General features: G+C 49.1%; 1 protein-coding gene across 1 annotated transcript; it reads left to right on the forward strand.

The window, feature by feature from the left end:
• The first annotated feature begins 13,758 nt into the window (after window positions 1–13,758).
• On the forward strand, window positions 13,759–14,776 carry LOC119449025 (uncharacterized). Its single transcript, XM_037712221.1, has 2 exons — window positions 13,759–14,127; window positions 14,654–14,776. The coding sequence occupies exons 1-2, from the start codon at window positions 13,759–13,761 to the stop codon at window positions 14,774–14,776; spliced, it is 492 nt and encodes a 163-aa protein (XP_037568149.1).
• The last annotated feature ends 1,395 nt before the right edge of the window (window positions 14,777–16,171 follow it).

The following is a 16,171-nucleotide window of genomic DNA, read 5'->3' on the forward strand; positions in this document are numbered from 1 at the left end:
CAAATCTAGGGAACCGCACAAGACGATGTTCTGCTGGGGATCGCTCCCCCGAGTCGCTCCCCGGAGGCGTATTCCTATTTCAGCCCCCGTACAGCGCTCCCCGGAGCGACCGCGCGCCCCCGCCGGGCCACAAGGCTCCGCAGGCTGGTTCTTAATTTATTCTATGGGCTCCAGGGGGAGGGAAGGGACGGGGGAGACCGCGTACTACGCCGCGCGCTTCAGCCTGAGTGGCTGCATCTAGCAAGCCATCTGCGGCAGGGGCAGAGTCCTTCCTCCCAGCGCTGCGTTTTCGCGGCTTGGTTCGCGTTGATGCGAGCGGCGGGAAGAAGTTCAATTCGTTCGGTGCTGCTGCCGCGATCACTCACTACAGCGTTTTGACCAACGTTGGTTTTGACAGCGAGTTTCCGCGGTCATCGAGTGAGATGCGTTCATGTTTGCTTGTGCGCTAGTGACACCATGCTCGTTAATTTAGTAAGTGTGTCTATGTTAACGAGTTTATACGGCCAATAAAACTGTTATCCTTACTTCGTATAGTTTTCCACTAGTTCGCTATCGCCAGATTCGCAATCGATGCTTCGCCATGCGGGCGAAACTGCGACTTTTTCTGGCTAGTCAGAAAATTTCGCTTGTCGTCCGGAACTACACGCGCCGACTTCCGCCGGGGACAGCGTGATTTCGCAGCAACATGGAAGCAACCACCCACGAAACACGGAGGTAGCTACTTGATGTCTAAAATATCTCTTGAACGGATAATTTATAGTGCAGTAGCTCTCTTGATCAAGACCTTGTGTAGCCGTGGATTTCTAGAACTTGAGTAAGCCCTGCTAACGTTAGGGTAACAGTTGGCTACATGGACATCTTGACAAGAGCAACTGGATACTTTTATTAGGTATTAGACATACCCTCAAATATTTGTGGCAGCGGTTAGAGTAACACGAGATGTGTCCACAATTACAATTTTTTAATGAGGCACGGACATCAGAAAAAAGTTTTTATTGTCGGATAGAGTGATGCACAGGTAGTTTTTCCAGATGTGAAATATGGCAAGAGCACAGCCTGATTGGTCGACTAGCGCATTTTGCTTAGACCAATCAATTCAACGCCACCTGTCACATTTATTTCTTAAATAAAAAGACCTGCATTGTATTGTAAGGTATCGCCATATGCCTGCATATGTAAGCATGAATGAATGAACCTTGACTGAACCAGTGACTGAAACGTCGCAGAAATTATGTCCAGTTCTTCGGCATACCACCCAATGGGGGATCCCTTACATACTGCATGTTATCGGAGCAGAAAGATAAATCGGAATATGCTGTTAATTTTTTTTACACACACCGTACAGATAAGCTCTTCATGTAGTGAAATGCGGCGCATAAAACGTGGTTGCAGGCTAAAATGCAGCGAGACATAACTTTACACCATGTGACACAGTAAAACTTTATTACCTAATAAATTAGAAAAGATACAGAACGTGTAATTAGCAAGAGTGACAAATAGTATACAGGTGGCCGTGCATGGATCTTGAAGATGACTTCTGCCGCAGCCAGAGCAGGCCAGCCTTGCCTGGCCACAAAAGTTTTCTGTCGAAGGTCACGTGAGGAAGTTCTTGCAGACACAGGAAAGCAATATATGCATTGAAGAGGGAAAAAAAGCAAGAAAGGTAATGAGAATGTGCAGAGTTCAACTTCAATTAGCAATATGTGCCAAGCAAGAAGTTTGGTGACATTGAAAGTAAATTTAAGCACTCCTTTCTTGTTAATGTAGTGAGCTGTTAAGGTACGTGTATGATGATATTTAAAATTACTAGTATATTTCCTGGCCTATAGTTAATAAAATGCAGAGCAGAGTCAGACAGAGAATTGCCTTCAAGTGCCTATATGGTGTTCCGCGGCTACAAAAAGGCCTTTAAATTCTTTGAGAATCTCTCCGTAAAATATAATCAGTTTAAAACAGTTAACCGTTCTGCAGGTAAATGTAAGCTTAATTTGATCATAAAAAGTTTCGAGCTGGGTTTCAATTTGCAAATAAATTTCGTTGAATATTGAAATTTCGACCTCATTGAACGTTGCTGCAGCCTCAATGATAAACTATAAAAGGAACTGATTAAACTGTAAGGATGCATGCAGCGTTTCCGAGTTGGCCACGTGCTGTATATACGGGGCTGGGGTTCACTTCCCTACACGTCCGGGCGGCAACCGCTTTTATTTTATCTTCGTTTTTGGGTGCCAAGAAAAACCCTCGTGGTGTCGAGTGATGAGTCGCCGGGCGCGCCGTAGAGACGCGGTAAGGATGCGAAGAACGCATTCGGAGAACGTGATTTTAAAAACACCGATTTCGGAATCTGCGCATGTTCATAATTTGTTGGCGTGAGCAAACCTCCAGTGAGACTAGTTTACTCGGTGTTGCGGCACCGAACTCTCTGCTGGCTAGGGACACCGCCGAGGTTTGTAATGGACTGGCAACAAATTGAGCGTGCCTAGCCAACACCACCTAGATAGCACAAGGCCTGTTCACTCCGATCTATGAAGTCATGCTACCCAGCCCGACTGCCATAGAATCTAATGGAGATGCTCTCGAGTAAGCAAGAGCGATTTTGACGTCACCGCTTTCGTCACGCCAGCCTTGGCAATGGAAATTTCGGGCCAGGTAGCATAACGTCATGGATAGGAGTGAACAGGCCTTGTGCTATCTATAGGTCGTGTTGGCCTAGCGTTTCTTGCTTTGCCTGCTTTATACGATATACACAGTCTATTGTATCAGTGGGCATTGTTGTGGCACTCGCTTGCCAAAGTCGCCAATGAGCATGACGGCGTGAGGATGACGGTCAGACGACGCAGGGCCGACGGTGGAAAGCCGAAGACAGAATGACGTTGACGGAACGACAATCGCGTGGTGACGCTGGCACGAAGAAAATGGGATGACGACGAGTGTATCACGATAATGGCGTTACGAGGACGGTATGTGGATCACCGAACGACAAAGCTGGAATGAAGACTAAGGCACAACCACGACGAAGTGACAACGGTACGAGAACGGGTGCATGAGAGCGACTAGTTGTCTGATGACGACGATATGACGACTGTCGCATGCAACCGGTAACGTAGTCACGAATACATGACCACAGCATGGTTGCGATAGAATGACGTAGACGGAGTGATGTCAGCATAATGGTGACGACATGACGACATTTTTTAATTGATGAGGTTGGTGAAACGACAATGTGACGATAATGGTATGCCGACTATTGTGTGACGATGATGGAGTGACGGTGACGGCATGCCGAGACTCCCATGACGAAGTTACAATGAGAACGATGGAACGACCACGGCGACGGTATGACAACCAATGCGAAACGACGACTGCGTGCGAGGACGCGTTGATAACGATAGAATCGCGACGAGAGTCGCAGGGCGAAGCTGGAGCAACGAAGATGTAACGACCACAGCTATATCACGATGACGTTGCGGCAATGAAATTATGACGAATGTATGACGATGAAAGCGTGACTACGAGGGCAGGGTGAGAGTCATATGATAAAGCTGGAATTCTGATGATGCTACGACTACGATCCCGCATGACCATCACTTACACATACTTAGTACCCCACGCTATTGGACAACTAAGGCCACTGTGTCAGCGTAGAATGCGCGACGATGACGATGATTAACAGAATATGAAAAGCCATGCTTTTAATGCGTAAACGGTATTGCTGACATGGTTAAAGGATTCGGGACCACGCCAACTATGGTAAGGTTTTTAATCTCGTAGTAAGGTTAGCCTTACACATGACTCGTACATAACGGGACTAAGTACGGTTTCATGGCATGTTTTATGGTTCACAGTAACTTAAGCAAGTTTTCAGTTAGGTACGTTTTAGTTTCTCAGGAACACGTGGAATCTATATTTGCTGCGGTGTACTTTAGCTGCCAATGAAACGTTCACTTCCATTTTTTTTCTTTCGTGCATGCCATCATGCCAAGGGCAGCTCTGATTTCGGCCAGACAGGTTTGAACTCGAATAACCATGCTGCAACAGTGAAGGGCATCACGGCCTGCTTGAGGAACATACCAAAGAACATGGCTCCACTTGAATGGGTCCTGCGTCAGTGCGTTACGCAGGGCACACAGGTTTGAAGCCTTGGCTTAGCTGCATTTTGTACCTGATAGCTGTTCAGGTGCATTTAACTACATGGGTAAGTACTATAGTCATCGTCGTGACAATTTTGTCACACTGATCATACTTTCCCCACTCGTATATGGGGAACGTGAAAAGTGACAAAAGATTATACTAGCGGCCTTCACGTAGTAACGGGATCCTACAGAATGTTCTGTTTTAGGTTGGATGCATCAGGAAGTTTCCGATATCGCGTACGCAAAATTAGATGACGCAAACAGCCGGGCTTATAAAAGAATGCAAAAAGGTATATGAAAGAACTCCAAAGGAGTGCAAAACGCAAGACGGGCTTGGCGCTTTGCGCACGGAAAGATCCCTTTGGATAACCAGACTCCGTTGGCGTACGCAAAATCTAAAACGCCCTATTGATTGCCGCTTGGGTCTTCATGTTTTGATTTTCTAATTAAGGAAGTGGGACACTGTAGTCGCTGAAGAATTTTTAATTACATGTGGTATCGTTGCCTTACTTGGAACTTCAAATTGTATTCTTTTTTTTCGCACTTTAATTACGTCGGGAAGATAGGTTCTCTACAGTGCATTTACCTGTTGGACATTATCCTCACCATTTTTTATGGAGACATCGCGTTGCTTCAATGGTATATGTGCTGTGGTTTGAAATATGTGTCGGCATTACAGTATATTTATGTAACATTTCATTCACAAAAAATCGAAACAACGACACGCGAGGATTTGCGGGATCCACAGGGAATGGGTAAGTGCTGGATGTCAACAAGATCCCAGAAACTAATCGTTGGGGATCGGGAGAAAGCACGCATTTTTCCTTTGTGTGCTGAGCGCCAGGTTAGTTTTGAAGGGTCTGCAGTGCAGGGGTCTGCACTGCAGTATGCAGTGTCGAGCATAAAACGCGCGTGCCACATGACTGAGAACAGACTTAGCTGCGATGAGGAAAAGTGAAAAGTACGAGAAAGAATGTAATCGGAAACAGAATCGCATCAAAATGGTGCCCCATATTTGCATAATGCAGGCAAACTAATGAAACCCCAAAGCAAGAGAAACAAAACAGCTTACTGAGCCTAAGGTGACGGCTCTTCACAATTAGGCAACTGTTAACACCCTCCTACTGTGCAACGGCCGCCATGGCGCGACCTTGACAAAGCGCGACCTTGAAACGGTAGGGTTGGTTCTAGTTTGCGAAGCGAGCGTATTGTGACGAGCTCTTCTTTACATCACCTTCAAGCTATCTCAAGTTTGCCAAGACCAAAGAAATTCCTATACAGAATGTTGTCTCACAGTCAGCCGCTGTCCAGAGCTTCATTATTTAAATTGCGCTGCTGAAATGTGTCTTGTATTCTGTGTGCTTATCAAAATTTACGCATTGCATGGCCGACAGGCTAACAGGGGCCGAATTCACACACAAAAAAATTTGGTTTATTAGACTTGCGTACCATTGGAGGTCGCTGTCGCTAACCGATAATACATTCAACATTACGATTGAGTGAGACCTGCTGTTACTAACTTGTAGTGGAAGAACGAATAGTTAGGTGAACACAGGCCCTCAACTCTGCTGCTGACTTAGCGACATACATGGGCAGTCCGGTATCTATTTCGCCATCTTCGGTAGACACCCTTCCACCCTGGGGTTACCAGCAACTCACAGACAACAATCCCATCGGTCGCCTCCGAAATCCGGTTTCTCGTCCATCGGCTACGTTACGACGCCACATAAAAGAAGCAGATTCCACACTATCGACAGGCTCACCGGTGGTCTATACCGATGCGAACGGCAAGGAGAAATAAGTTGTTACGTCCACTGTGGTGCTATAGGGCATCCAACTATAAGTGCCAATTACGCCTACCGTCTGACATCTCCGGTCCCATCGGTCAGTGATGAACTTTTGGCCTTACGAGATGCAACAAACTTGGTGATAGCTGCTTCCACGTCACCGATATCGGTTATAATAACACGCACAGACTCCGCCTCTGCCATAAAGAAGATTTGGAAGGTAGACAATACCCACCCGTTAGCAGACAAAGTACACCGCATGACCGCACAGCAGCCCGGTCAGCTTCGGATACAGTGGATTCCACGGGACCCCACTTCTGCTCGCATACAAGCTGACACCGCTACCCACAGTGAGCTGCCATCAACTTTGGAAGCCGCTTTCTCAAGTGACCATCCAAGGTGATTTCCTCCACCGCAAGGAGCTTCTCCGCGCACCACACGAGATTTAATTCTACCGTGTCGTTCAAAGCTCCCAGGAGGCCTTACCCGCCAGGAGAAGGTGGTGAGAAGTACTGCCCTAATTATCAAAGTGTCATTGCAGCATTTGTAGGCACAACCAAGGGTCATCTAACTGCGGTATTTTCAGTGACGTACTAATTGCGCAATAATTTCGTTGCAAATAAAAAATTAACCCCGCGAAATATGAAATATACGACGTGACTGCGCTCCCACCCGCGTCACAAAGTACTGCCCTTGAACAGGCCCTCGAACAGGAGTTCTAGAACGAAATAAAGGAAGTAAAGAAAAATATCGTGATCGAGCAAGTGCCTTATCTGCCGCACCCTGGCCGAGGGAACATGTCGCGTTTTCTGTTGGTGACAAGCTGTGATAGCTGTTGTTTTAGCGTAGGTAAAGTGCATGGATGTTTTTTTTCCACAATACCTATACATACAAAAGCGATGTGACAAAGGCAGTGCAAATGTTTAAAAATGCGCTTCGTTTCGTCCCAGTCGCCATGTCTTTCTCTAGTATGCAGAAGGAAAACATGATCCTTGCCTTGAGGTCTGCAAACAGCAGTAAGACGAAGGCCGCAAGGATATGTCAGTCATGGAAGTGTGGTGGTAGACCAAACGCATCGATGATCATCAGAAATTATGAAAACCCGAGACAAACCGGAAGCTTAAAGAAAGAGCAGCGGAGGACTTCATCTTTGAGTCCTAGCCTACGCACGCATGTTCTAGCATTTATGGCCTCAAGCACTCATGCTATCGTGCGAGACGTGGCCAAGACGTGGCCGCCAAGGTGCCAGTTTTCAAGTCGTCAGTTTGAAGGATTCTAAATGACTCGGCTTTCCACCCTTACGACCCGTAACCTTAACCTGCACTAATGCTTCGAAGACAGGGACCTACAGAATCGTCGCGATTGCTCAAACTAAGTCCTCCTAAAAGCCGATGAGTCACCGAACTTTCTGAGCAACATCATGTGAACAGATGAAGTCAATTTTTGTAGAAACGCCCAGGTAAATTTGCATAAATCACACTATGGAGTGACTCCAATTCACACTGAATAAAGCGCACTTGGCGCACGTACGAGGGGTCGTTCAATTCGCCGTGCGGAATTTACGCCGGTGCTATAATTGGTCTCATCTTCTTCGATCACAAACTGACTGGACAGTGTTAGGTGGACGAAATTCTTGTAGGGGTGGCAGATTATTTTCTCAGCGAAGTCCCACTGTTGCGTCTTCCACTTATGTGGTATCAGCAAGATGGGGCGCCAGCACACAGCAGCAACCGAGCACGAAATGGGCTGGATGGGGCTTTTCATGCTGTGATGTGTTTGTCACCGATCTCGGAGGTGTGCGGGTGTTAGAAGAGATGGAGAAGGAAGACGGATGGCGACACAGCAAACAGATTTTTTAATAACACGCACACTCAAAACCAAACTAAAAATCAAGCACACCCAAGCACACTACGGGAAGAAATACTAATAAAGATACAAACTAAAGCCTAATATACTAAGAATGTTCCTATTTGTGCCTACCACGACCTACTGGAACTACAGACCTGCACAGATGTCCGGCTTCTATGGGAGCAGCTTGCGCCCACTTTCGTTCAACCGTTGGCCATAGGTGGCGCTTTTATAACCTGTTCGTCTGCTACTCGGCGGGTGGCTGGGCGGCATTCGAATGTGTGCGCCTGCTCTTCTGTAGCGGGCTGCTGGCATATGTGACAATTTCTTACGAAGACGACAGCTAGTATGTCAAAACTGTTTAACTGTACTCATTTTGGTGGTATGTATTAACACGTAAAATAGTACACGAATTCTTTCTCGGTTTGCCATTATGCGGAAATTTCGCGCTGCTCCACACAAGAAAAAAAAAAAAGAACTAACTGATCGAGTGATTGTTTACGTGTTTGTTCGGCCCGTCAAATATGCATCGCAAAGCTTTTATGAAACTGTGAAAACTGATGCTAGAGTCCTTGCTTTGTTCTGCTTTACATGATGGCACACAGCAGTATAACATAATGTGATCGTTTACGTTATCCCATCTGTAATTAACTCAAGCAAGCTGCATGTAGCTAAGGCTGAAGTTACATGCCTTCTGCAGCGTCTGCAGATTCACGCAGTTTGTGTGTGGTCTGCGTATACATATCGTCTGCGTGATTCTTTTAAATTTCCTTGTTCATATCAATGTATCAAGTTCTTTATTATTGTATTTCATTATTACTCCATTGTACTATATTTTATCCTATGAATATTCTGGTAATCAGATTTTTCCTCCTTCTGCGAAGGCAACGGAAAGAAATGTTATCATCTGCCGGCTGTACTCGTTTTTCTTTCTTGCTCCGCTCTTCCTACAGTATCTCGTGATTGAAATGAGAAGCAATCATCTGCAAATTTTGTTTTCTTTTTTATTTTCGTGAATTTATGCATTTACAAACAATGTAAACTATCTGTGGCTGCCGAAATAGCGGCACGAGCGCTGGAACAGATCGCAGAAGCAGACGACAGCGAACAGGTTATAACTAGCGCCACTCTGCTCGTACGTTCTATCCCTAGCGGCAAAATGAATGAACTAGACCAGGCGTGCTGGAGCAGGGAGATTTGTGCAGGTCTGTAGTTCAGTAGATCGTGGTGCCTACACTCGTCTGTGGCGGCTAATCCACCAAAGTCAGGCAACCTTGTATTAACACTGGGACGCGGCGAATAAGAGTCACCTTGTTGTGTTCGTCGTTGCACGTTTAAGTTTGTATGGGTGTATGTATGGGTATGGCACGTTTGTCCGAGTCCGAAGCTCGTCGGCTCTTTCTCTCCGAATTCAGCGCCCTTGTCGATTCTGCAGACGTCTGTGCCTCGCTGTCGTCGCGTCGTCTCTTTTGTCGGTGTTTAGCTCATCAGTGCTCCGTCGGTGGCGAGCTCATCATCTCGTCCTTGATGGCGTTCGCCGTAGCTTAGGCCCACCTGCCTAGGCCTAGCGTCGGGATGCGTCGCAACTTCTTCAGGAGTGCCGACGTGTCGTCCCGAGGAGATTCGAACGTGCCGGTCTGCCGCAGAAGCGGGATCCTCTCTGGGGTGCCTGGTCCTGCCGTGAGAAGCTGCAGCCCGTCCAGGAGCCTCGCCCGAACTTGCCGAGGTCGACGGCCACACCTTGGACGGCCAGCGTCGCGGACTCAACCAGACCCCCAAGTCTCCCGTCGCCAGAACATAGCTGGAGATGCGACCTTCCTGACCCGGTGCCACGTTGAAACTCAACGGACAGCGCCGTTCATCCCTCGACTATGCCTCGGTTCGTGCGCCTCGCGCGCTCGCGCCGTTCGGAACCCCGTGTTTCTTGTGCTCCTTTTTTTTTCGCGCCACCGGCGGCCTCTTACATATGACACATGCCCAATGGATTGGAAGGCCGTGTGTAAATTGGCCGGCTAGGTCACCTGACCTCTCTCCACTCGATTTATTTTTTTAGAGTTACGTGAAGGATTGTGTTTACATGATCCAAACGACGACGTCAGATGAGCTCAAGGCAAGGATAACGGATAGCTGCCGTAAAATTCCAGCGTCGGTCATCAAGCAAGCCACTCAAGATGTGATAAAGCGGACTCAGTACTGCGTAGCTGCAGAAGATGACAAATTCGGACGCGTCCGCTAGGCAGCAGCTGGTGATCAACGGCGCTTATGAGTGCACAGATAATAAGCGCGCACTTAAATCTGTTGGCTTTTCTCTTCTTTCTTTTTTTTGTGCAGACGGAGACCCGATTGCCTATTCGGCACATTTGTGTACATTTACTTTCTTGAACGCATAGGTTTTGACTTTTCTCTACACGTGGATCGCTTCCCTATCAGTCTATTTCGCTTTTATTTTTTGCCACGAACCTATTTTTGCAGCACGCATACACTCCCATGAAAAATAAAGCCGTCACTTTAATTTGGCTTTGGTCCGAAGCACTGTGGAAGATATATAGGTGAGGACACAGCTGCCCGCACCGGTCCCCGATAAAGTCCCCTAGTTTCTGTAAGTGCCACGAGATGGCTGTTCCCGCCGCGGCCCGGGGCGCGACTTTACAATTGCTAGTAGGTACCGCGGGGGCGTGGCACTGCGGGTCACGTGACTTCCGCTTAACACCTGTTGTCATGGCAATCGTGGAGCTCCTAGGTGCCTAGGGACATCAATATATAAATTAATTATGGGGTTTTACGTGCCAAAACCAGTTCTGATTATGAGGCACACCGTAGTGGGGGACTCCGGAAATTTGGACCACCTGGCGTTTTTTAACGTACACCTAAATCTAAGTACACGGGTGTTTTCGCATTTCGCCCCCATCGAAATGTATACAGGGTGTCCCAGCTATCACGCAGCACGATTTAAAAAAAGAGGAACGGCATTACGCGAAGCAAACCTAGTACGTATTGTTTCCAGTACAGTGGAGTAGCAGCCAGTATCTTTTTTCGTTACTGAGATTTAATTAATTAATTGTAATTAATTATCTAACTCGAGAATTACTGTCCTAATTATAAAAGTGTCAATGAGAAAGTTGTGGAGCAACTTGAAAAACTCCCGATACAGCTTTCTGCTTCTCAATACGTGCTACAAAAAAGTTTTTCCGGGTGTGAAAGAAACTCGTGAATACACGCAGAATTGCCGCGCGACTGGCCGCTCGAGGCACTTTGCGTGTATTCGCGGGCTTCTTTCACGCCTGGAAAAACACATTTATGCAGCACGTATTCAGCAACAGAAAGTTTTATCGGGAGTTTTTCATGTTGCTTTACAAATGTCTCATTGACACTGATAATTAGGACAGTACTTCTCGAGTTAGATAATTAATTACAATTATTTAAATATCAGTAACGAAAAAAATACTGGCGGCTACTCCACTGTACTGGAAACAATACGCACTAGGTTTTCTTCGCGTAACGCCATTCCTCTTTTTTTTAAATCGTGCTGCGTGATAGCTGGGACACCCTGTATATTGATACGTGCACTTGTTTATCTTTCACCGCGGTGACCACTTTTCACCGGCTAACAAATGTTCAACGTTATCGCTCGGAACAGGAAGCGCCTGCATGTATCGGAAGTTTCTGGAACGTTATCGATGCTTCTATCTGTTGTCTTTGGTCACCGACACTTACGTAATCTGATTGGATGAGCGACCCGAACTGTCTAGTACTTTCTGGAAGACACGCAGGCACCGGGGATTACATTGGAACCTTCGATGACTCATGTAGAAAAGACGACGCGTTTCGCCGCTCATGAGATTTCAGCGATCACCGTATGTGTTCGCCGCTATCGTTGTGCTTCCAGAGCAACTTGCTTTTGTGGGCACAAGTTCGCCCAATAAAAAGTCCGTTTCGTCATTCACAGTTTTGCGACTGTTTTCCTCACCGCAACTACTACGTGACAATATAGAGTTTTAGATTAGGGGGACGCAAGCGTTGGGGCCCCCTAATCTTAAACACTCTAATATATACAAATTCAGTGACGGCAGCTTCTCTTTCCTGTTTTGATAATTATTTTTATAAGTATCTAAACGAGCGCTAATGCTGTGATTGACTCTGTGGCACGTGAATTGTTGGAGGCCAACCAGATTAGGAAGAGAGGTGAAACATGTGTCAGCTCCCCGTCTCTGAATATATACACAAATGAAAGTGTGTTTTTAGATAAGTTTTAGATTCGCCATTTCCTTCATGCATATCTTCAGTGTTCTCACGCGTGCGCATTCATACAATCAGTGTTCCGCCTTTTTCGTCCCCCCTCTCCCCATGGCTATATATTCAACCACCTTTGACCACAATAAACAGTTGCATGTAGCGCCTGTCCTGTCTTTGCTCCTTCCTAATGTGCTGTCACTGTTGGCGCTTCATCTTTTGAAAGATGTACCATGACTCCGAATGTATCGCGTGCACTACCTTTGTCAAGCGCGTGTCGCAAGATCTTGTTGGGAATGATTGTAAATAACACGTTTACGATCAAATGCCAACATCCTAGCCTCCAGCAAACCTTCAGTAACTTAAATAATCCGCGCCGTCCTTGCCACTTGAATTCGCGGCGTGTATAAGCTATGACGCTCAAAGGCTGGCGGAGGGCACGGACGCACCAGCCTCCGTGTCCTACAGCAAGTGCGTCTCAGAGACATAGTAGTCATACGAACTAATAGTTAAACGAAGAAGCAAGCGAACGGCTAAACGAACGAGCAAACGACTAAATGAACGACCAAACCAGCCAGTGAACGAGCGCTCCACCCCCCGCATCGTAATATTCACACACTTTAAAGCTCACGCGAACTAGCACGTACAGAGGTCAACACACTTGTCTAGAACACACTCGTGAGGGCCAAAGCAGCCACCAAAGCTTATAAGGACCCCCAGGTCAGGAGAAATCAAGGGAAACTGTAAATTTAGCCACGCAACCTTACATACAGTCGATTTTGTGCCACGTGTCATCTTAAGGTATCACCAGCACCGCCCTGAGAACGTGGTTCGCTCGTTCCAGAGAAGTGTGATGACCCCTGTACGTCTCAAAGACCTATGATGCTGTCGTTCGGCGACGACCGCACCCCGTAACTCGGTTTCGGGAGAGCACGGGCACTTTTCATCGGTGACTTTGTATCGCCAATCCACCGGGCGGTCGCTAACGACGAACAAGAACAGAAGAGGCAAACAACGGTAATCGTTCTAAAGAAAGCTAATAAGTAACCACAAAAGGCCGAGTTGCTTTCCTAAGGTGAGTTTTCACGCTCGAGCCACAAATGTCAAAAGGATTGTGCTGAATCGTAAAAGTTTCGTAATCACGTTTTCACACGCAGCTTCGCGCGCCTGCGAATTCAAGCCTGTTGGCGTACAAAACGATTAAGCTTCTTGCCTTTGCTGAAACTATTTTGGCATGCGAAGGCGGAGCAGGTCATGGTGATGGAAAATGCCGTGATACGACGTCGCACATGCCGCAAAACTTAGTTCAAGTTGTTCGCAAACAAAAACAACACGGGAGAGCGACGGCGCCAACATGTGCTCCCCGCCAGTTGGTAGAGGCTTCTCGGGCAAAAATGGCAATGGAGCGCGATCGTAAAAAACGCAGCCAGCGCCCGGCAGCGCGATGGCTCACGTGTCGCCATTATGCCAATACCGACGCGGCGTCGGACGGGGCGTGCGAGGAGGAGGCGGCATTCTTCAAAGCGTGTCATTACTTTACGAAGTTTGATTGACAGAATCACGCTCCTAAATGCATCGCAACTTGGCTGATGCCGAGAAGGAGCGGCTCCTCGACTGTTTCAACACCTTCTATGACATCGGTGTCCTCCCGGAGAGCTGGATGGTTGCAGTGGTGACACCAATCTTGAAATCCCGGAAGCCTGCCATAGTCCCTATCCTCATATAGGCCGGTGTCCCTCACTTCCGCCGCCTGCAAGGCGATGGAAAGGGTGGCACTGGCACGCCTAAGAGTGGATTGCGGCCCAACTCGAGTACTTCCCGGAGCACCGGAGCAGCAGACGGGCTTCAGGCGCCAACGCTGCACGGCAGACTCCATCTCCGATGTGGTGGCCACCCTGGAGGATGCCAAAGCCATAGGGGACGTGGCAATGTTGGTGCTTCTGGACATCAAGAGCGCCCTTGACGGACATCCACACGCGGTCATCGAGGCCTGCCTAGACCGCCTCGGCCTGAGCGGCTGCCTCAGAGGCTTCATTTCCGCATTCCTGACCGGCCGAACCTTCCGAGTGCGCGTTGAACAGGAACTTAGTGAGCCCAGGGATACCATGACTGGCGTCCCACAGGGATCGGTGCTCAGCCCTTTCCTGTTCAACATGGCTCTCGCAGGCCTATCCGCATCTCTTCCGGCGGACCCACGGTTCCCTGTTCACTGCTCCATTTATGTCGACGACGTGGCACTCTGGACCCAGGGGCCGAGGAAGTCCATGCCATTCATTCGGTGCTCGCTACAACGGGCACTAAATGCGGTGACCGCATTCCTTGGTAGCATAGGTCTCACCGTCTCCACAGCCAAGACCGAGGCCATGCTGATTCATCCACTGGCCTCAGCTCGACGCTACACAAAGCAGCTGAAGATTGCTGGCCGTGCCCTACCTTGGAAGCAAATGGTCACTTACCTGGGGCTCGCTATTGACCACCGGCTCACGTGGATTCATGCAGCCAAAGCCGCCACTACCAAAGTGCACCGGGTGCAGGAATCTGTCAGCAATCTGCAGCAACATGGCCGTGGATGCAACACAAAGTGGGCGCTGCGGCTGAACGAGGCCGCAGCAACGTCTGTGCTCTTGTATGCCCTTCCATTGGTCAACCTCACAGCGGCCAGGAGAGAGCAGCTGGAGGTTCTGCACAGAGATGCCATTGGGAGCATCCTGGGGCTCCCAAAGCATTCACCGGTCGCTGCAACACTGGCAGAGGCTGCTGAATGGCCGCTGTCGCTGAGAATGCTCGAACGCGCCCTGGGGTACATTGACCACCTTCATCGTGCTCCGGATGGCGGAGACCTGCTGGCTAGACTCCGCAGCCAGCCGTCCTCACGGATGGGAGGTCTGTGCCTGCTGTACGAGCAGGTGATCACGGACCCCTCGTGACAATCGCGCTGCCTCCATGACACCTTCGACCAGCGGACGTCTACGTCTCGCTCAATGGAGTGCATAAACGACAGACACCAGCTGCAGCACTGCAACAGGCTGCAGCCTGCAAACTCCACGAGGATCTGGAAGGAAGTCTGCTGGTCTACACAGATGGATCAGTCTTGGCGAACGGATCGGCCGCTGCAGCCTGCACCATCCCGGCTAGGGCGGTCAACAGACAATGTTGCATCCCCTTCGCCGCGAGTTCCACCGCGGCAGACCTAGCCGCCGATGTCCTGGCTGAGGACCCTCCTGGGCAACCGGTGGCAGTGCTCTGCGACTCGAAGCCAGCGCTGCAGGGCCTAATCAACCACCGCCGATCAGGGCTTACGGGGGCCTTGCTCAGCTCGAAGTTCTCGGCTTTGGCTGCAGCGGGGGTCACCATCTCGTTTCACTGGCTGCCTTCCCATGTGGGAATAGCCGGTAATGAGGCAGCGGACACCCTCGCCAAAACCGCCCACCATCCTGAAGTGCCGCTCATACGAGCAGTCGCTTCCTCGGATTTTTCGAGGCAGCGCTTGAAAAAACGGCTCACACCCGTCCACCCGGATGCCAGAGTGGCAAACGGCAACGGTCCCAGGCCACTTACAGAGTGTGGCCTTACCAGGAGGGAACGCGCAACGTTGCTTCGACTGCGCACGGGCTGTGCCTGGACGGCAGCGCGGCTGCACGCCAAGGGACGCTCCACCTCACCGGCCTGCGAACGTTGCGGCGACCCCCGAGGCCCTCGAGCACCTTCTCTGTGCTTGCCCAGCGCTGGCACAGGACCGCTCAAGGATCATCACTGCCTACAGGCAACAGGGTCTACCTGCTGCGACAACCAGCGACCTCCTGTTCCCATGTCCTCCCCACCTCCGAGCTCTCCATAGCCTTTTGGAGTTTGTGGAATTGAACGGGATCACGGCCCAACGCTAAGCACTCGCCCCCAGCAGGCCACCGCCTCCATCACCAGCCTCCTCCATGATCGGATGAGACTCTTGCTGCTTCTCCTTCTCTTCCCTTCCTTTCAACATCTTTATCTCCTTGTTCCCCTTCCCCTGACACTGCGCCGTGCTCCCTATTGGGCAGCAGAAATAAGCATCACTTTCTTCTTCAATAAAATCACTACTAATTTTACTCTCTTCTAAAGGGGCTTTACTCAGTTCAAACGAGCGAGAGATCGCTGGGCTAAAACTCTTCCTGTCGTGCCGCACTGCCCTGCCGT

Source organism: Dermacentor silvarum, chromosome 4, assembly GCF_013339745.2.
Source record: "Dermacentor silvarum isolate Dsil-2018 chromosome 4, BIME_Dsil_1.4, whole genome shotgun sequence".
Taxonomy (NCBI): Eukaryota; Metazoa; Arthropoda; class Arachnida; order Ixodida; family Ixodidae; genus Dermacentor; species Dermacentor silvarum.